A 19939-nucleotide genomic window follows, 5' to 3' on the forward strand; every position below is an offset into this window, starting at 1 on the left:
GCCACAGGGTTTTCCAGGTGGCTCTGCCTGGTGTGGAGGCTCTGCCAGCTGCAGGCATGGAGCCACCGGGGCTACAGATGGGGAGACAACCCTCCCTCGGCAGGAGATGGGATGAGCTGATCCCGTAGGTCTTTCCCCTCCCCGTGATTCTTGGGTTTGAGGGCTGGTTTTCCTTCCCCTTTACTTTTGTATAGGGAAGGGAGAGAAAAGAGGGGTATTTGAGTGCAAATTGTTTTCCGTATAAGTAGTGTTTAACTGATGTTGCACCACGTTCACCCGGGCTGTTTCCCAGGTCGCTGACCGAGTCAGTGATGTGATCCAGGGAGGAAATGCCCGGAGGTCAAAGCGGGGAGGTGGGTTTGGATTTGTGTTTTGCTCTGAGATTGCCTGATGGTATTGCAACAAAACTCTGGAGCCCTTTTCTTTTTGGTGTCGACAGAGCACCTGGATACAGTGCACAGCTCTTAGGATCCAGGATAGGTTGAAGGCCAAGTCTGCTAGATGTTGTGTGGCCCCACAGTAACAAACTGTCCCTGTTGCAAAAGCTTTGTAGGATGCCCGTAAACAGTATCACATCTCTAGCTCCTCCATTCCCTTCCACACAAGCTCAAACCCAGCAGCATCTCCAGGAGGTCTGTGATCACTGGAACACCGTCTCTCTCTCCTTGACCCATGCCTTTCCCATGTCCTAGGCTCTTTGCACACTGGCCGGAGCTCTCCACCCCCGGGGAGCGTTCCCGAAGAGCAGCAGCAGATTGCTCGCCAGGGATCCTATACCAGCATCAACAGCGAGGGCGAATTCATCCCTGAGACCATGGATCAAAACGTAAGTGGGGCCGAGGCGCGTGGGTTAAACTGGAACAGCATCAGGCATGAGGGAGGCTGCGCTGCGAGTGCCGGTCCCACCGTTAAATCCCCAGTGAGCCCTGCACATGGGGCTGAGGCCAGTTTTTTCCAGGAGTGAGTGCCCCCGGGCTTGATATGCTCAAGAAACAGCGGGCCCGACATCCAGGAACCCTAAAAGCCAGCTTCAGCAGTGATGGCAATGTGCTCAGGTAGCTCTGGAGGGGCGTAGATCTGGCACACACGTGCATGCCAGCTGCCGGGCCCTCATGGCTGTGGCTGTAGCCTTCTCAGATCCCGGGGACCACGAGGGAGTGTGCCAAGCAACCGATTGCCTGCGATTGCAACAGCCTGGGGATGTCAGCAGCTCTCACTGCTTCCCATGTGCTTTTTTTGCCTGAGCTCTGACTACAGTTCTTGGCTCTGCCCGCAGCCTCTCTCTGTGGTTTTGTCTCTCTCCCTCCCCCGTATATTTTTTTTTCCCTCTCTTAATAAGGAGTTTGTATATTCCAATCCCTCAGTAATAAAAGAGCAGCTAGTTCTTCAGCACACTGATGAGCAATACCTCTTTCTCTAGTCAATTTGGTACCCATGATGGGGGAAACTCTGGAGTGTCGAGGGACCAGAGCGGGAGCAGCTTACATCTCTCTCTCCATTTGCACCTCTGCTCAAACTATAGCTCTGAAGAGCTTAGTGTAGGTCCTATGAAGTCAGCTGGGCTAACTGGGCACACAGTTCATTCTTGCAAAGCTCTTGGAAGGGCAGGACCGGGATGCATAATTTGCAGGAGGGCTGGCCATGCAGGAGGGACATGGAGGGACATCTGGAAGGCACTAAGCTCACTGCAGCAGGCTGCTGTGACAGCCCCCAAGGATCTTGCCTAGGGAGATGTGCATTTCCTACACTCAAATAGCACCCACTAGCTCCACTTTTGTGTGCGGGCTGTGCTAGTGTTTCCATGGCAAAGTTGTGTTTTCAATGGTTTATTATACAGCCATTAATAAAATACGAAGTCACTCCGGGTGAGTCTTGGCAGCATCAGAGTGCAGATGTATCTTGTGCTCCTTGCAGCCAAAAGTTGGCTTTCTATTATTTTCACATGCCTTCCAAACACGTTTGGTAGGATTAAGACAAATTGTGTGTGCGTGCAGGGGGAGGGTCCACATGAACCCCCTCGTGGGTGTAAATCGGCGCAGCTCCACTGGCTTTTCATGGAGCCCCGTTAGCGCTAGCTGAGCTCTGAGCCGGCTCCTGATGAAGGTTCCCAGATGCTCTCCTTGCTTTTCCGCAGCATCACGCTGTGGGTGGCCTGCTGCCCTTCTCTGGCGAGTTAAATGCAGGAAAAAGGGGATTTGGGGATGAGTGTTTTTTTTTTTTTCCTCTTCTCATTGAGCAGCCATGGTTTTCCCCATATGGGCTTTGCCCTCAGAACATCCTTGTGCTGCAGCTTCCATATGTGCCTTGTGGAAAACCACTTACAAGCTAGTGCTTGCTGCCTTTTGGGGGATGCCCCTCTGCAAGCCTGTGGTATAACTGCAGTCTTTGCCTTGAGACCAGCTTGGCAGATGGACAGAGCTTGCTTGGATTCCCAATTTATGCTTTCGAGAAATGAGTCCCTTTCAGCATTGTTTTAACTGCTGGGGGAGGCCTGCCATGGCTGGCAGAGGTGGGGAGCGGGGTCTAGCAGAGGTCTTGCTCCTTTTTGGCTGGTGCACTTTGATGGATGAGGCTTTGGGGTAAAAACTGGGAAGCAGAGAAAAACCTCGCTTTCCAGTTGGGACTGTCCTGCCAAAACAATGCGAGCTGTTATGACAACCGGTTGAGGAGGTCTAACGCAGGAACAGCACATGGAAAAGGAGGCTGTTCCCGTACGTGGGGAAGGAGGAGCGAACGTGGGTCTGGGAGCCAGTGAAGGGTGACTCCACGTGGTGTTTAACCCTCGTTGCTCAGCTTTCCCGGGAATGAGCTGGGCTTGGGGCTGGCTGTGGAGTAGGGGTTAGCGAGTGTCCACAACAGGTCTGCAGCCAGGAGGAAGCATCGTACCGACTGCAGCACAGCGTGGACCTGAGCAAGCTCTGCTCTGCGTAGAAGTGCACATAGCCCCTAGGTTTGCCACTCAATACAAAACCTCTATTGTTACTAACCGGCTATAAATAACCCCATCCAGTACAATGTCTCATCCAGGAAGCAACATAAATGCAGCTTTTGACTCACTGAGCTAGTGAGAGCCAAGCCAGTTCCTCCAGCCAAAAGCCCTGATGATGCTTTGCTTATCACCGGAGAGGAAGGCTGGTCTCGTGTGCCGGGGCAGCTTGGGGAAGTCAGGGGTCCAGGGCTGCAATCCTGGCTGCGGTGCACAATATCCACTCGGCCTTGGGCACATCATTTGTGTCCTGATATTTTTTTAATTATTATTATTATTATTTTTCACAAATACTTTGAGCACTTTGAATCTCATTGACTTCTCAGCATAGTTCAAACACCAGGGTGCTAATTATCTTTGCCTCGGTTTCCCTACTAGCAAATAGCAGTTGGAAAGAAAAATAATCCGGAGAGGGCATCATAAATGGATTTCCATTGGGAAGAAATCTTTTGTTAGGTTGGATCTCATCTCTAGTGGGGCTGGCATCGGTTGGTGTAAATCAGCCGGCCTCAGTGGAACCTTGTTGACCCTGCAGAGGTCTGCTAGTACTGGAGCTTGAAGAACGTGGTTTTATTATTTTCCCTTTTTTTTCACTCCCAGATGCTTGAAGCTTTCATCAGCCCTGATGAGTCGCTGTCTGGGAGCTGCCAGTCGCTGGACAGATCTGTGGACAGGTGAGTCGTGCATATCACCATGTTCACAAGCTGAAATGCAGCCTCCGCTCCATGGCGGGAGAGGAGCGGGGTCAGTGGCATCCCCTGAGGTGCCTGTTGGGATGAGGATGCGCCTGAGAAAAACAAATTTATCCTGAATGCTAAAAACCAGATCCTAGCACAGACTTCTGTGCGATGGTATGATTTGAATTGCAGTAATCTGAGCTGGACAAAGTAGCTGGGGATCTGCGGACAGCCTGGCTTTGTGTGCCCAGGTTTTCTGCTTCAGTCAGATCCCTCTCCTACCCCTCCGGCTTTCTGCAGTCACCGGGTCAATACTCCATTAACCTCTCCATGCCTCCTCCTCCTCCTCGGGCATGCTGTCTGCTTTCCATTGACTGCTTGTGAATTCGGCAGCCCCTGTGCACTGCTAGCAGCCACAGACGTGTCAGTTAGGGTGCTGAGGACACCAGAGGAGCAACAACTAAGTTTAGCTTCTCAGCAGGAAGCAACCAGAACACGTTGTACTAACACAGGCTGCAGTTCAATAGTTGGTGTGGCTGGTTGGTTCAAGCTCACACGTGCGCAGCAACTGTACATTTGCTGCTGTGCGTGGTAGGCTGTGTATAAGACACGGTGTCCTTTTGGGAAGCAATATATATTTTTTTTTTCCATCCGCATCAAAGATTTTCTTTTTTTTTTTTTTCCCCCGTTGCTTTTGCCGTACAGCATCAAGGCTGTGTTCCAGCAGGTCTGCGGTGTGTTGATTTGATTGTGTAGCGTGCTTCGGGTTTGCAGCTCTGTGCGCTTTGGATCTGTCTCAGCATCAAGGTCCATTTCCTTTTTGTGGCTTTTAATAATTTCCTGTGATGTATTTGCTCATTGTTACGGCTGTAGTGAAGCTGGATTCCTTGTGCTCCCAGCCTCAATGCCCCAGCTTCGCTTTTGCATAGACTTTGCAAGGAGGAACAACAGAAGGAGCACAGCCTGGTTATAATGCTTTTTTGTGAACCAAGAGTAGAGCGTTAAGCATGTTTGCAACAGGGTACTATGGCTTGGTTTCCCATACAAAGAAGCAGGCAGCTGTGTTCAGTCATGGGGTCTAGGAGCTGGAAAAGGCACGAGGGCTATATTTTTCAAAGGCAGAAAGAGGAGTAAGTATGACTATTCCTGCAAAGACGTAGCTGAGCCGTTGCTGCCAATTGCTTGAGATGGCATTAGCCTCAAGAGGGCAGAGCTAGTCACCAGGCGTGGTGACCAGTCTGATGCTAAGAAATAACACAACAAATTTCTCATCACCGTAGCAAAGCTGTCGCGATCAGCTTTGACATGAGTAGATTTCAGAGCACTTTACAAAGCAGAGTTCTTCTACTATGCCCATTTTGTTAAAAGGGAGAGTGGAAAAGCAACCTGTCCAGATCACCCTGTTGGCCCTTACAGAGTGAAATTAGGATTGCTGAGATCCTCTCGCAGTGCTTTATCATCCTCTCAGTGTAGTTCAAAGACCTTGAGCCTTGAAGCACCAATCCCTCACCCTTCCCTCCTGGTCTCCTGGGAGGGTTTGTGTGCCCGGTGGTGGTATGGACCCTCCTGTGTAAGGAAGGTCGGGATGATGTTGTGGAGGAGGGGAGACCCGCATAGAATCATAGAATCATTAAGGTTGGAAAAGACCCTTAAGATCATCGAGTCCAACCGTTAATCCAGCACTGCCAAGTCTACCACTAAACCATGTCCTTGAGCACCACATCTACCCATCTTTTAAACACCTCCATGAACCAAGCGTGGCTGAAGGACTCCAGTGTGTACATCTGCAGCAACTAAGCAATGTTCTCAGAAAGCAGAATTGCATGGTTGAACACTTGATGTTGAGAGAAGAGAAATCTGCATCCCTCCTTCTGCGCCGTCTTGTGCATAGGTGTTGTGATGCGATCTTTGGCTACTTCATTTCAGCCTGGTGACTGTGTTTTCTGCAGCATCTCTTTTGTTTGCCACAGGAACAAGCTGTGATCCAGCAAGAAAACAGTCTTCATTCTGGTGCAGGTTGGGGATGGAAGCTCAGTTGGGCAGACTGGGCTGATCAGTGATCAGTGCGTCTCGTCGTATAGCCTGTGCTTTCTGCGTGTAAACACTTCCTAATTCATCCCACAGCCTTTCTGATATAATAAAGTGTATTCTTTTTTTTTTTTTTTTTCATCCCTTTGCAGCCCTCCCTTTACCCAAACCCCTGTTCCTGGAAGGAAGAGCCATCCCAAAGACAGTCTTGATTGCATGGGTAAGCATTCTTGGAGGTTTGTATTTGCTCAAAAGTATAAAAAGCATGTAATAAAGAAACTGGATAAAGGCTATTAGAGGGGTGGCACTGCATGAAAAGTAATTAAAAACAATGAAGCAAACCAGCTCTATTGCTTAGGTTACACTGCAGAATGACCCTGCAATGATCAAACATGAATGTTCTCTAAAATCAAAAGACCCAAAGCATCAAACACAGGCAGGGCTGCTCTTGTCATCATTAACCCTTCTTGGCTCTGCAGCAATGGTGGTAGCACTGAAGAACCTTTGGGCCTGTTTGGGAATCAGTTTACAGCAACAACAGTCCAAACTGGGTAGCAAGGGCCCTGAAATACATGGGTGCAAGCAAGTAAAGCTGTTGAAAGATCAGTGATGAGCTCTGTGTTGGAAGAAAGTGCTGAGGGAGCCTTGCTCTTGTATTTGGAGACAACTGGGAGGTGCTGAGAAGCTGGAAACAGCCTTGTGGCAACACCTTTTGTCTTTGCTAGTACCCGTGAGTTGGACTTTCAGCATCCCGACCTCCTACATAGCAAAACCCGAGTCCCAAACTCTATAGGGAGTTATACCTCTTCCACTTGCATTAATAATCTGTAATACTGCAAGTGCTGTTACAGAAAGTCTATTGGTAACTTGCAAGGATCATAGGTTACTGCTTAATCACTTATAAACGTCCAGCTGGTTAAATCATGGAAACTCTGTAATATTGTAATGACTTCCACTATTAAAAATGAAGAAATGGCAGTCAGCCTGTAGCGTGATAACTCATTTCTGGCCCGAGGCAGGATTTCTAGATTGAAATGTAGAGCTGAAGCTGCAGTCAGTCCATGTCGCTGAAGGTTTTAATACATCCCTAGTGGTAGGGGAGGCATTTTGCTTTGAGACACCACTCGGCATCGTCGCTCACACGTGGCTTGACGAGAACCTCTTGACCTGTCCGTGTTGCTTTTCTTGCTGACCATATTTCAGCCATTATGTGCTCCTCTTGCACGCTGCTGTAATGGGGAAATCATGCTGCAGCACGGCCGGGGCCAGGAATGGTCTCCAAGGAGCGGCTGCTGGCCCCAGGCTAAGACAAACAAACAATCAGAATGGACTGTGTCATTAGAGTTAGATGGAGGAAAAACAGGAGGTGAAAGATGGGGGGGAAATGACAGATATTTTAATCTCAAGTTATTCAGTGCTACCAGCAATGGCTTCCTCTGCTGCGTTTTTTTATTAAAAAAATATGTCCTTATCTCACATGTCCATCCATCTCTCTCATAATCTCCTGTCTGATCTAAACTCTGATGGTCTTTAATCCCTTCTGTATATCCTGTCTATCTTTCTAGCATTTAATCAAAGTAAATATAAAAGTTTGGAGCTCTGAGGGTATAAAATGGTCTCTGGCTTTCAGAGATCAGGAGTTGCATCTGAGAAGAAAGAGGGGAGGTGTTAGCCAAGTCCTGGATTTTTGCATTTCCCTGGAAATAGCTGATATCAGAGCAGAGGTTTTGGAATAGATGGATCTGGGCCTGACCCTGCCTGGCAGTTCTGTTTCCACACTAGTTTTTCTGTTTTCCATGTGCAAATAAGATGTTTAGTGCTCTGTCTTGGAAATCAGGCATGGTCTATGTTAATCCCCTGCCTTTTATTTGAACAGTATGGGCCAGGGTCCATAAAGTCAGCAGTTAAACCTCTTTGCTTTAGGGGGACCAAGACCAGCATGTCTAACCCTTATTTTCGACTAAGGAGTGTGTGGCTGTGGACAGATTTCAGAGTGAGCCTTGGGGAATGTGTGGTCGTGTAAATGAACAGCTTGTCACCTTGTTCTTGCCTGTAATTTAGCGTGAAGACCAGAACGCTTTCCCATAAGAAACGCTCTGGGCATTTGATACTGAGCTGATGTCAGAAATGCGTCTCTTCTTCCCTCCTGACAGATTTCGACATCCCGTTCTGCGAGAGGTTTGGGAAAGGTGGCACCTTCCCGAGGCAGTACCACCTCTCCCAAAGCCGCAAGGACTACAGTGACGGTAAGAAAATGATGGAGGGTCGGGGAGGGAGGTGCTCAGTCCAGGATCTCAGTGGCTTGTGACAGTGCCTAGGACTGGAGAGACTTGGGAGGGAGAATTTTCTAATGAAAGGAGAAGAACCAAGTAATCTGGGATTCACTTGCATATTCTGAAAAGCATGCTCTGTGAGACCTTGCTGGTCTGCTCTTGGGAAGTGCCGAGCATCTACAGCATCTATCACAGTCAGTGCTCAGCTCCTCCTCTGCTTGTACCTAGTGTTTTAACTTAGCCACATGGATGGGTAGCTTTTCTCATCCCTGGCAATATCAGCCTTTCTGTTCCCCTAAATTGCTTGCTTTTGAGGATGCTGGTTTCTCACCGAGCTGTACAAAATGCCCTAGCAATTTCAGGGTAGCAGTATCTGTTCACATCTCTGTTTTAAGCTGGTGAACTCTGAGCTTCAGGGACCACTGCATCACCTCGTTGCTGCTCTGTCTTTTGCTGTGTGAGACTGCAAGTGGTGGGAGGCAAAACTGAATAAGGCTCAAATTCCCTTGGAAAAAAAATACCGAGGACATGCAGACAGCATATTGAGCCTTCCAGACTGAACTTCTTCTCTCAGTGACACCACCCTTGTGCAAGCAGTTATCACGAGATCTGGCATTGCTTGTGTGGTCGTTTGTATTGTGGTCTTAGGGGATGGCAGGGATAATTTGCAGTGTAAATCCCTGCCCGTTCAGAGTTTAATTGTGATTAACAACCAACAAACCCCCTAACATAATTAAACTGTTGCAAACCCCTCTGGAAACATCTGCATTAGATGTAATGCCTAATGCCTGCTGTTAACAACTCTTAAATTGAATTAAAGACGTTCACGGGGCTTTGCTTCAGTTTCATTAAACTTGTTTTGTTTAATTTGAAGAGGTGCATCGCTGGATCTGGGCAGTGATGTGAGAAGGTGGTGATAGGTAGATCCAAGCTGGTGTGTGCGTTCTTGCCATAACTCTCCCCCTTTTCTCCTACAGGCCGGAGGACTTTCCCCAGGAGTTACTTCCCACAGGAGAACCTGTTTCAGCTTGTCCCTTCTAGCCGAACCAAGAGCTTTAATGGGGACAGCAAGCTCAGCACCTTGCAGTATGATGAGTACAGGCCCAAATGGTGGAACAATTGTGAAAAAGGTCTGCAGGTCTTCAGCACCTCCCCTACGAAAGCTAGGAACTGTAAGTCAATCAAAGCCACTAGTGTCTGAGGTCTCAGTACATCTGGGTCTCAACACAAAATTGAGTTACCGTCCCCTGCTGAGTTGATGGGCATCAGCTAAGCTAACCATGTGTGAATGCACCCTGATTCCATCCCCAACACGAGCCGAGCTGTGCCAGCTTACGTCTCAATGAGGAAGATTTAATACAACACACTGTATCTTACCTTGACTTGAGGGCGCGTGTGGGGTCAGCTGGTTTTCGTCACTTGCTGAGTTGCAGAAAATCGCTTTTGTGTTGGACTGTCAACGTGCTCGCACAGCAGAAGCTTCTGGGAGACTTGGGATGCAGGAGCAAATGGCTCTAGAGGTTTTGCAGGCTGCTCTGGTGTTGCAAGACTGCCCATACTGTAGAAATTGGTGCATTCTGGGCCTGTTCAGTGATGGATAACAACCTAGAAATGAGTAATGAGATAAAACTCTTTACTGCTCCCTGCCTGGGTTGCTGCTCAGCCATGCTGTATCCTGCTAACCACTCCTGTAGCAGAGGGAAGTTCAACTTTAGCTAAGAACGCAGTTTCTAGAGGAAGGACTCTAAAGAAATATGACTTTTCTGGGATTGTTTCTGCTTTATACTAATGCAGACTGGGAGACATCCCCCACACACACCAGTAGCACTCGTGCTATTAAAACTGGTTTGTCGTGGTGCCCCTGGGAGAGGGTGGCTCGCTGCTTGCCTCGTTGAGCTCATTGCAAGCCTGATCTGCGCTCTGTAGGGTCAGATGGACCCTGATGCTGAAGCCTCCCTGCTGTGCTCTTCTCTCAACCCTCTCCTCTCTCGTGTAGCCCTGCAGGCACCTGTGAACTGGAGGCTGGGGAAGCTGCTCGGAAGAGGAGCTTTTGGGGAAGTTTATCTCTGCTACGACGCCGACACTGGCCGGGAGCTGTCGGTGAAGCAGGTGCCTTTTGACCCTGACAGTCAAGAGACGAGTAAAGTGAGTACGAGGGCAGGACTGCGTTCCGCAGCACGTTGGGGGATTGTGGGCTGGAGGCTGAGGGTAGAGGTGGCGGAGGGGTCTGTGTCCCTGGCGGAAGGCAGCGTGTAAAGACAGTGTGTGTTGTTTGCCCTCTTCCGTGTGGTCCCCAATGGCTTGTGGCACCAGTCAGTATCCTCTGGTGGCTTCTCTACCTCCCAGTTCCTTGGTCGTGTTGGGCCGCTCTGTCTCGGGTATCATCTCTTGCAGGTCTGTCTGCTCTTCCTTAGTTTCAGCCTTCTTGCTCCCTTCACTTTCTTCCTACTCTGGGCTCCGCATTAGCTTTGCTGGTGTCTTCATTCACACCTTTCCAGAAAAACTCCTTGAGCACGAGTAAATAAGTAAACCTGTCTCAAATCCAAGCCCTTGTGCATCCCATCTCTTGCTCTCCTTACTTGTTTCTTCAGACACTGGAACAGGCTTCCTAGAGAGGTGGTCGATGCCCCAAGCCTGTCAGTGTTTAAGAGGCGTTCGGACAGTGCCCTTAACAACATGCTTTAACTTGGCCAGCCCTGCATTGGTCAGGCAGTGGGACTAGATGATTGTTGTAGGTCCCTTCCAACTGAAATAGTCTATTCTATTCTATTCTATTCTATTCTATTCTATTCTATTCTATTCTATTCTATTCTATTCTATTCTTAGGGCAGCGCTTCTCATTTCTGAGCCTTGTGTGGCTGATGTCCTCATGGGCAGCTTCGCAGGTGCTCTGAAAAGAGTGCTCAGCATCGCGCAATATTTGGATAATATGGCCAAAGTAACCGTTCCCTTTCGTCACGAAGCCCGTCTGTTTTGTTGCAGGAGGTGAATGCCTTGGAATGTGAGATTCAGCTGTTGAAGACTCTCCGTCACGACAGGATAGTGCAGTACTATGGGTGCTTGCGGGATCCTGAGGAGAAGAAACTGTCTATCTTTGTTGAATACATGCCAGGGGTAAGTGTGGTTCCTGCTAAAGATTATCCTGAGAGATGGAGAACAGATTTAGCCTGCCCTGGAGTTTGGTGGAATTTGGATCTGGAGTTAAACTGTTGAGCTGAGCTGCTCTGTATCTGATGAGCCAAAACAAACCAGTGGATGCATCCCTAAGGCTTGGAAAAGCTTAGGTTGTGAGTCAGATGTCATGGTGAAGCCCCTCAACGTGCAGTGGGTGAAATCAAAAGCCTTGAAGGCATGTTTTAGGTTTGAATCCTGCAGCAGGGTGTGTTCACGGTCTGGAATCTGAACTTGGTGAATGTGGGACATGATCCAGATCTGGCTCCAAACGCTGTGGCCTGAGCCCATCCTTAAGTATTTATTGCAAATCCCTGCAGGAAAAGCTAATAGTACAACTGTCCACCCACAGCTGTCACCAATTATTTATGACTTTCAGCACGTGTGTATTAAAAAGTGTTACTTGTAAGTCTTCTTCTGTTCAGGACAGAACTTTTTGTTGGTAGCATTATCCCCTTGTGCAGGACTGGTGTCCATTTGTGGCTTTGCTGATATAGGAGAAATAGCCCTAGGGAAAAAGAAGATCAGAAAGCTCTGAGAGAGTCTAAGCAGGGGCTGGAGAATGTACGCAGATTAGTTGAACATCTCTTTCTCTGTTTGTGAGCATGTGAATTACATCAGCCATCTAGACAAAGTCATCAGTTGGTATGAACCAGCATAACGCTATTTACATTGCTGGAGGATCTGGTCTCCTAAGTCCCGCCTGTCCAGCTGGTTTCATTCCCCAGAGTGTGGGAGAATAAACCCTTGTTTGTACAGAGATTTGTAAGGTCAGACAGGACTATTAAGTCATCTGGTCGCAAATAATTTTGATCATTAGTAAACATGCTAGAAGGCCTCCTAACGCATCTTGCACGTGGGTAATCAGGTGGACTTCCACGTCTTTGAGTCCCTTCCAAGCCCTGTCCTCCCTCTCTCCCTGCGGGCAGGCATCTCGCTTTCAGGCCTTACCACAAGGCATGGGCCCAAAGGAGTAAACCCCGGGAGTTTCAGCAGTCCCCTTGCCACTTACTCTGCAGTGTGCCGATGTTTGTTAGCAGCCAGGAAACCAACATTTGATGCTGGGGCAGTGTCCAGCAGGGCTGGAAGTTGAATGTTTGTTTTTTTAATGATAAACCAGAGCTCTGACCAAATACAGATTGACTTTCGTGTTGCAACAACGGCTCATTTCACAAAAGCAGCTCAGCTTTGGTTTCCAAGGCCAGTGGAAGTGAATGAGTTCCCAAACCTTGCAGGGCAGCAGCTCTGCAATGCTGGATCTGGCCAAGCTTCTGACTGAACACAGCCAGCTTGGCAGAACCTTCACGGGGCCAAGCTTGGGTGCACCTTTAGGCTGGCATTCTTAGGATTGCCCCCATTAAATAGCTGAGACTGTATTTTCTGTCCTGCCCTGCCCATCAACTATTTTTTTGAATTTATGCTTGGAAAACGGAATGGTCTGTTTGACCAAAGGCCTTGAAGACCCTGTTTCCCCTTCCTCGGTATCATGTTTGATGTCCCCCCATCAGCGTGAGGGAGGCCAGGATAAGAAAGCTTGTTCGGGTTGTGGGTGAGGGAATATACCCTGCATACAAATTGTACAAGGGGGTAATTTCAGAGCATCCTGGGTTACTTCAGCAGCACTGTGAAAGGGAAAGGAGAGGCCCATCCACAGGATCACCACCAGCCTCAAAAGAAAGCCAAAACAGTAGCTGGGCAGAGCAACAGCAGAGGTGGGTGGATGTGGAAAAGTTGATACAGTTTGAGTGACTGACTTGGAGCAGAGCATCCCACTGTTCCCAGAAGAGAGGGACTATGGCAGTCTTGGATCAACCCTGGAGCTGCAGGACAGGCAGAAACAGGAGGAGTTTCCCCTCCTGCTCTTCAGCTAACCTGAATGCTGGAAGTAGATCTGGGCGTGACCTCTCTGGTTGAACCCCAAATCTGCCTCTGGTTCATCCCTGCTAAAACCCAGCTCTGGCATAGTGAGGGATATCCATTTCCAAGTGGACAGAAAATACAGCTAAAACCAAGGAGGTCCATGTCCTGCAGATGGTAGGTGGCTGCACCTCTGCTACCTTTCCTCTTTGATTAATAAAATCAAACCTGTAGGAGCCTGCATGCCTGGGTCAGAAATTCAAGGCTGAGTACTTGCAGATTGTCTACCGTGGGTCTTCTTGTTGAAGCAGTCGCATGTGGGGCTGATCATGTCCCTCGTGAGTCTGTCCGCCTCATGGCAGTGGGTAGTCCTTGCTGTGACAGGTTGCAGGGGGGGAGGCTTCATAGAAGACTGACTCATCAGCTTGGCCCTGAAGAACTAGTCAAGTTCATCTTCTCACTTGAGTTGTAACTCCTCAGTTTGGTCCTTCTCCATGAGCTATTGGTGATGTCCTGCCACTAGAGGGGGAAAAAGATCTGTAGCATTGGCAGAAGGTAGCACTGGTACGCACCGGAGACCATACCTCTTTCTCTGGTGGGATCTGGGACACTGGGAAGAAGTCCTTGCTCTATTCAGCACTTAGTGGATTTTTATCTTGCTGTTTCTACAGCAGAGTGGCTTTTTTAAGCTGGGAGATAGAGCAGTCAGGAAAGTTTAAAAAGTCACTGCAACGTGATGCACCGGGTTCTGCTGGTCCTTACGGTTGGCGCGTGTTGTTTCTTTGCAACAGGGCTCAATAAAGGACCAGCTAAAAGCTTACGGTGCTCTGACCGAGAACGTCACACGGAAGTACACCAGGCAGATCCTGCAGGGAGTCTTCTACTTACACAGCAATATGATTGTCCACAGAGACATTAAAGGTGAGTAGATAATACAGAGAGGCTTCTTGCTTGCTTGGATTTGTTCAACCCAGCCTCCTCCCACCCCAATATAAATTCTTGTGCAAAACATAGTGCTGGGATCTGGTATTTAAAGTATTTTTGCCCCTGGCCTTCACCAGCTTGAACCATGAGAATCTTGAACAAGCAGCTGAAACCAAAATCTTGTGTGGTCTTTCTGCCTGGGAAGCCCAGATTAAGTACTCTTGAGAGGGATTATTGTTAACTGCCCTTACACATCTAAAAACCTGGTGTAACATCCCAAGAATTGAGAGGCCCTGGCATTCTGAGGCATCTGAGGCTCTGTCCTGCTGTCTACACGTTGGGAGGATGATCTGTCGTCTCCCATTCACTGCTCACTTTTGGGAAACCTGCTGAGTGAGACTAGCCAGGAGAGCCGATGGGAGTCAGCCCTCTCGGAGGGCAGCTGCCTTAGGAGAGGCGGGTTTTGTGTAATGCTGAGTCCAGACCCATCAACGCTCCCTCATGTCCAGCTCTTTGCCTTTGCCCTTCCTGCTCTCCTTGCTGTAGCCGCTTCAATTCAGGTTGCTGCTTCATCTCTTCGCGTTTTTGGTTTTGCTTTTCACCCCTAGGTGCCAATATTTTGAGAGATTCTGCTGGAAATGTGAAACTTGGAGATTTTGGGGCCAGCAAACGCATCCAGACCATCTGCATGTCTGGGACTGGGATTAAATCTGTCACGGGAACACCATACTGGATGAGCCCAGAGGTTATCAGTGGAGAAGGTTACGGAAGGAAAGCTGACGTGTGGTAAGGAATACAGTAGAAACCTCACCACTGCCGCTTAAACGAATGATCCCTTTGGGAAGCTGGGATGAGAGCAACACGTATAGCTAGTAGTTGGAAGACGGAGCAGTACAAAGGATGGAAATGGGAGCTAAATGTTAGGATCAACGGTTCGGATATCCAGAGAGAGCATGTTGTAGCTGAAAGTCCCAAAACAAGAGCACTCAAAATCACAACTTTCTTTTAGAAGCTTTTCTCATGTCGGAGGGGCATGCGCAGCTTGACCGTGTAGCTGCTCTTTAATTCTGGAAAGCGGGTTGATAACAAAGTTTGCTAAAAGAGCTGTTGAGTTTTGGTGGCCCTGATTTTAGGTCAGCTAAACCCAGCTTGGAGGCTCAGGGGGATCTTGTGCGGCCTCTCAAAAACTGCTGCTGGGTGTTTGCACGTGGTTCAGGCACAAAGGCAACCAAAATCATTGGCTGCTTATGAATGTTTTGATCTGCGGAGATCCACAGATGTCAGCTGGAGCTTAAAAGAGTTGGGATAACGCTGCTAATCCTCCCAATAAATGGGGAGGAGGCACTGTTTTCGCAGTGTGCTTTCCATTGGGTGCCCAAGCAAAATAGGGTCAACAAAAACTAGTCCCTCCACCACAGGCTGGGGGGGAAAACCTAGGGCGTCCTTAGCAGGCAGCCCTGCACCGTCTGCTCTGGCCGATGGGAGGGTTCAGTATTTTAGGAGCAGCTATGCATGGAGGTGGCAGAGAGGGTCCCTGCTGAGATGAGCTCTCCTCAGCAAGCACAGGGAAACCTCTCAGGCTCTTTGCTGCTCGTCTGACGTGCTCCTTCTCAGAGGCAGGTCAGAGATGAAGTTGGATGTAGGTGAACACGTTTCATTTTGGCTCAGCTTCCTGGGGAACTACGTGCTATTGCTTTGTCTGAACTTGTGCCTGGGTTTCCCTTCGGGGCATGCTCCGATAAAGTCTCTCATATGCTTTTATAAAACTTAGTATCTGCCTGTTAACATAGGCAGAAAAGCCACCAGCTTTAGGGCAAGACTTGCAAGTTCACTCTTGCTAGTGGGAGCGGAGAGTCCCGTGCCAAGGAGCTGTGTGAACAGTGAGCTTCGGGGGGCCACGCGTACGGGAGACGTGCGCCCATCTCTCAGGCAGGTTTGCTCCCCGCACAGTCCGTTCCAGGCAGGCGCAATCCTAGAGCCGATTAGACTTCAGATGCACAGCCACCCCCGTCCCTTACCCGCTGCCTCACCCCTGCATGCTTGGCGTTGTTGCAGGAGCGTGGCCTGCACCGTGGTGGAGATGTTAACGGAGAAGCCGCCGTGGGCAGAGTTCGAAGCCATGGCGGCTATTTTTAAAATCGCCACCCAGCCGACCAACCCCCAGCTCCCCGATGGCGTCTCCAACTCCTGCCGCAACTTCCTCAAGCAGATCTTCGTGGAGGAGAAGCGGAGGCCGACGGCCGAGGACCTGCTGAGACACCCCTTCGTCAACTGCGGGCTCTGAGCCCCTGGCAGCGGGGATGGGGAAACGCCGGCAGGAGGGGGGCGGCCGCCAGACCCGCGGCCTTTTGCGCTCTGCGGTTCAGACCTCCGCCCTGGGCTGTCCTGGCGGTGGCCCCCGCGGGTCCCTTCTTGCTCGGCACCGGCTCGGCACCCGCCACGTTGTTGGATTTCCAAGCTGCGCTCGGGACTGTCGGCGCCGGGTATTCAGAGCGAGGGGTTTCCCGGACTGTGCGGGTGCTGGCCTAGGACCAAGTAACCTTCTTGCCGCCAGCGATGTCGGGGTCGTCCCCCCTCGCCATGTTGCTTATCTCCTGGGGAAAGTGCGGCGAATGGGCTCTGTCCCCCCCAGCACGACAGCGACGCTGGCAGCATCCCTGGGAGCAGCGGAGGAATAAGATGCTCGGTGGCCATCACCGCCTTTCGCAGGGGAACAGACACGGGCTTCAGCCAAGCCGGAGAAGATGATCCTCAGACCGCAGAGTCGGGGGGACCCGGGTGGCCCATTCACAAGGGGACTGAACCCTCCTGGAGGTCATGGGACCAGCCAGCACCTCCAGCGGGGCAGCATTTAATACTGTTCTGTGCCTTAAGCGGTTACAATCAAGGAGTGATGCTCAACTCGGCACGAAGCATGGAGTCGGGCTCAGTGATGCAGCGGCCGTGTTGACTTTGCCTTTGCGCGTGTGTGTGTGTGCGTGTGCACGCGTGCGTGTGCGAATCTTGGAAGAAGGGGTCTTCTCGGGGCGCAGGAGGTCTCTGTGGGGTGCACCCACGGACGGATGCCTGGGACCTCTGCCACGGGCCGTGCGGAGGGATGTTGGAAAGCTGTTGATGCCCGCGACGGGCAGGGCTGAGCACCAGCCAGGTCGCGCTGGGAACCATCGGGGTTCAGGTGGGAGCTGGAGGGGACCTTGGCGAGGGCGGCTCTCTGCTCATAGCCCTGCTATAACCCCTGCCCATGCTGCTACGCTGGGGCTGGAGGGATGCCAACGCCTTTGGGAAGCCGCGCTGCAGGAGGAGCCCAGTGGGTCTCCGTAAAACCCAAGCGAGTGCCTGAAATTAGGCAGAGGGGACCGGCGCCTGCGGATCTGGGCTGCTGAGGGCTGGGTGCCTTCTCCTCCACGGCTCGTGGGACCAGCCCCGGGTGCAGGGAAGGGGGACGTCACCTCCGTGGCGGTGCCTGAGAGAGCGGCTGCAGGACCGGGAAACCTCGGAGCGGGAGAGCAGAGCTGCGTCGGTCGAGAGCAGCTGGAAACAGATTTCTTCCCGCGGTGTATTTGAAGTGGTAGGAGAAAATGGGCCAGTTGAAAGCAGAGTTGGGCTACAGCCTCTTTCCAGCGCTCCCCTGCTGGAAAACCCGGGCAGGGAGCATGCACAAAGTCCCTGGAAGCTAATTAATTAATCAGCTCTTGGTTATTTTGGACAAATTAATTGCACCATCCCGCCTCCCCCTTCCCTGATGCATTAGCTATTTCCACCCGGCTCAGCAAAGGGTTAAATAAACCGTTACCTGGAGATTGCCATCTTCAGCCAGTGTGTCAAACGCAGGTTTATTTTAATAGTGTTTTTAATTGAAAATGAAAAGTGTTGCTTGGACTGAAGAAGAAATTGAGAACTTGGTTGTTCGTGTGACTTCACGCATCCTTGAATTCTTCCGCGTGGAAGAGATCAAGACTTTGCACCGCCAGCGTGGCGGTGGGAGCGTTTCCTTGTCCACAGCTCCGAAAAGAGAAGCAAAAATCAGAGTTATTTCAGTTTAAAAAACAAAAAAAAAACCCAACGAAAAAACCACTGGTACTGTTAGGGCAAATTAAAAGAAATAGCTAAAAAGATTCCGTATACATTTGCCTGCAAAGCTGCAGAGGCCGGTTATTACGCAGGCTGGGCTGCGGTGAAGCCGGGGGTTTGTGCCGGTGGACCACAGCGGCGAGGGGCAGCTCGCCTCCGGGGGGGGGGGTGAAAATTTTATTCCGTGAATAGGACCAAATCCCTCAGTCTGTTCAGTAATATGGGATGGATGGGGAAAAATACAAGGGAAAAAGTAATCAGTGTTGACTGGGAAGGGTTTTGTCGGAAGAGGGTAACAAAGTTTTTACCAAAGCTTAACAAAAAAACAAAAAACAAACGTTTTTAAGCTGTTTCCTCCTCTTTCATTGAATCTGTTTGGGTTTGGGTTTGGTTTTCTCAGCCCTTCAGCGGTGGGTGGGCGTTTTCCTTCTTTCCAAAGCCTTGAAGAGCAAAGCGGGGTTCCCGGCTGCCCCAAAACGCTCCCGGGGCCCCCAAATCGTCCCAGTCCTCCCGTGGATGGATGCGGCGCGTGTGTGCGTGCGTGCGTGCGTGCGTGTGTCTGCACACGTGTGTGCGTGTGTGTGCGTGCACCGTGTGGGCGTGTGTGTGTGTGCACCGTGTGTGTGCGCGCGCGTGTGCGCCTCGCTCCTCAGGTGCCTTTGCCGTTTTATTTTTTAAAACCCTTGCAGTGTTCTGATGTACAGAATGGAACTAGGAAAAGAGAATGTAAAATTATGCCGTGTAAAGTTGGGTTCTGTTTGTTTTTTGGGTTTTTTTTAATTTTATTTTATTTCGCCTGTTGCGGGCCCGGCGGCTTTCCCTGCGCGCCGCATCGGCAGGTACCCGCGGAGAAAGGAGAGGCTGGAGCGGGAGGGGGCGGCTGCCCGCCAGGACCCCCGCCGGCCCCGGCTGGCAGGGCTGGGGGGAGAGGCAGGGATGCAGCTGCCGTCCCTGGGTTTTACTGGGAATAATGGATCTGGGCAGCTCTGGGCCCCCACGGCTCTGCGGGGCCCCTTGTCGTGCCATCCCGCTTCCTCCCAATGCTCCGGATCCGCTGGGGTTTATATTTTTAAGATTTATTTGATTTTAATTTCTTTTCATATCTTTATTTTTATTTCAAAATTTCCTTTATTTTTCTTCTGTATTTTTATTTATTTATTTTTCTTTATACTTTTTCTTTATACTTTATCCTTTTTCACTTTTTCTTTATACCTTTTACTTGACTTTTTCTTGTTACTTTTTCTCCTCTTTTTTCTTTTTCTTGTCTCTTTGTCTTTTCTTTCTTGCTTGCTTCTTTCTTTTTTCCTTCTTTTTTCTTTTTTCTTCTTTTTCTTGTTCTCTTTGTCTTTTCTTTTTCTTGCTTGCTTCTTTCTTTTTTCCTTCTTTTTCTTTTTCTTTATTCTTGTTCTCTTTCTTCTTTTCCTTTTATTCTTTTTCTTTTTCTCTCTTTTTTTCTTTTTTTCTTTTTATTTTTCTTTTTCTTTATTCTTTTTCTTTTTCTTTTTCTTTTTCCTTTTATTCTTTTTCTCTTTTCTCTCTTTTTTCTTTTTTTCTTTTTATTTTTTCTTTTTCTTTATTCTTTTTCTTTTTCTTTTTCTTTTTCCTTTTATTCTTTTTCTCTTTTGTCTCTTTTTTCTTTTTTTCTTTTTATTTTTTCTTTTTCTTTATTCTTTTTCTTTTTCTTTTTCTTTTTCCTTTTATTCTTTTTCTCTTTTCTCTCTTTTTTTTCTTTTTCTTTTTGTTTTACTTTTTTCTTTTTTCTGTTTCAATTTAATTTTTTATTTTAAATTTACTTGTTTATTTTAAATTTACTTGTTTATTTTAATATATATTTGTCTCTAATCAGGTTTTTTGTTTTGTTCTGTTGGTTTTTTTCTTTTACGTCTTTATTTTAATCGTTTCTCGCCCCCATGCGCGGCCCTGGAGCCCGGGTTACGCCGTGGGGGCGGGGC

The 19939-nt window shown here is 49.2% G+C and overlaps 1 protein-coding gene across 7 annotated transcripts in view; it reads left to right on the top strand.

Annotated features, from left to right (window-relative positions):
• The window catches only part of LOC104021753 (mitogen-activated protein kinase kinase kinase 3), an 83623-nt gene extending 64901 nt beyond the window's left edge, over positions 1–18722 (top strand). For all 7 annotated transcript variants that reach the window (XM_087731014.1, XM_087731033.1, XM_087731003.1 and 4 more), the window contains 10 exons: positions 693–826; positions 3587–3660; positions 5844–5911; positions 7845–7937; positions 8942–9136; positions 9961–10109; positions 10947–11078; positions 13784–13913; positions 14525–14702; positions 15972–18722. In XM_087731014.1, coding sequence (XP_087587140.1) covers positions 693–826; positions 3587–3660; positions 5844–5911; positions 7845–7937; positions 8942–9136; positions 9961–10109; positions 10947–11078; positions 13784–13913; positions 14525–14702; positions 15972–16200 — 1382 coding nt within the window. In that variant the 3' untranslated portion in view covers positions 16201–18722. The remainder of the gene's footprint in view (positions 1–692; positions 827–3586; positions 3661–5843; positions 5912–7844; positions 7938–8941; positions 9137–9960; positions 10110–10946; positions 11079–13783; positions 13914–14524; positions 14703–15971) is intronic.
• The last annotated feature ends 1217 nt before the right edge of the window (positions 18723–19939 follow it).

Source organism: Nipponia nippon, unplaced genomic scaffold (assembly GCF_047370975.1).
Source record: "Nipponia nippon isolate SJK-2023a ecotype South Korea unplaced genomic scaffold, ASM4737097v1 scaffold_1, whole genome shotgun sequence".
Taxonomy (NCBI): domain Eukaryota; kingdom Metazoa; phylum Chordata; class Aves; order Pelecaniformes; family Threskiornithidae; genus Nipponia; species Nipponia nippon.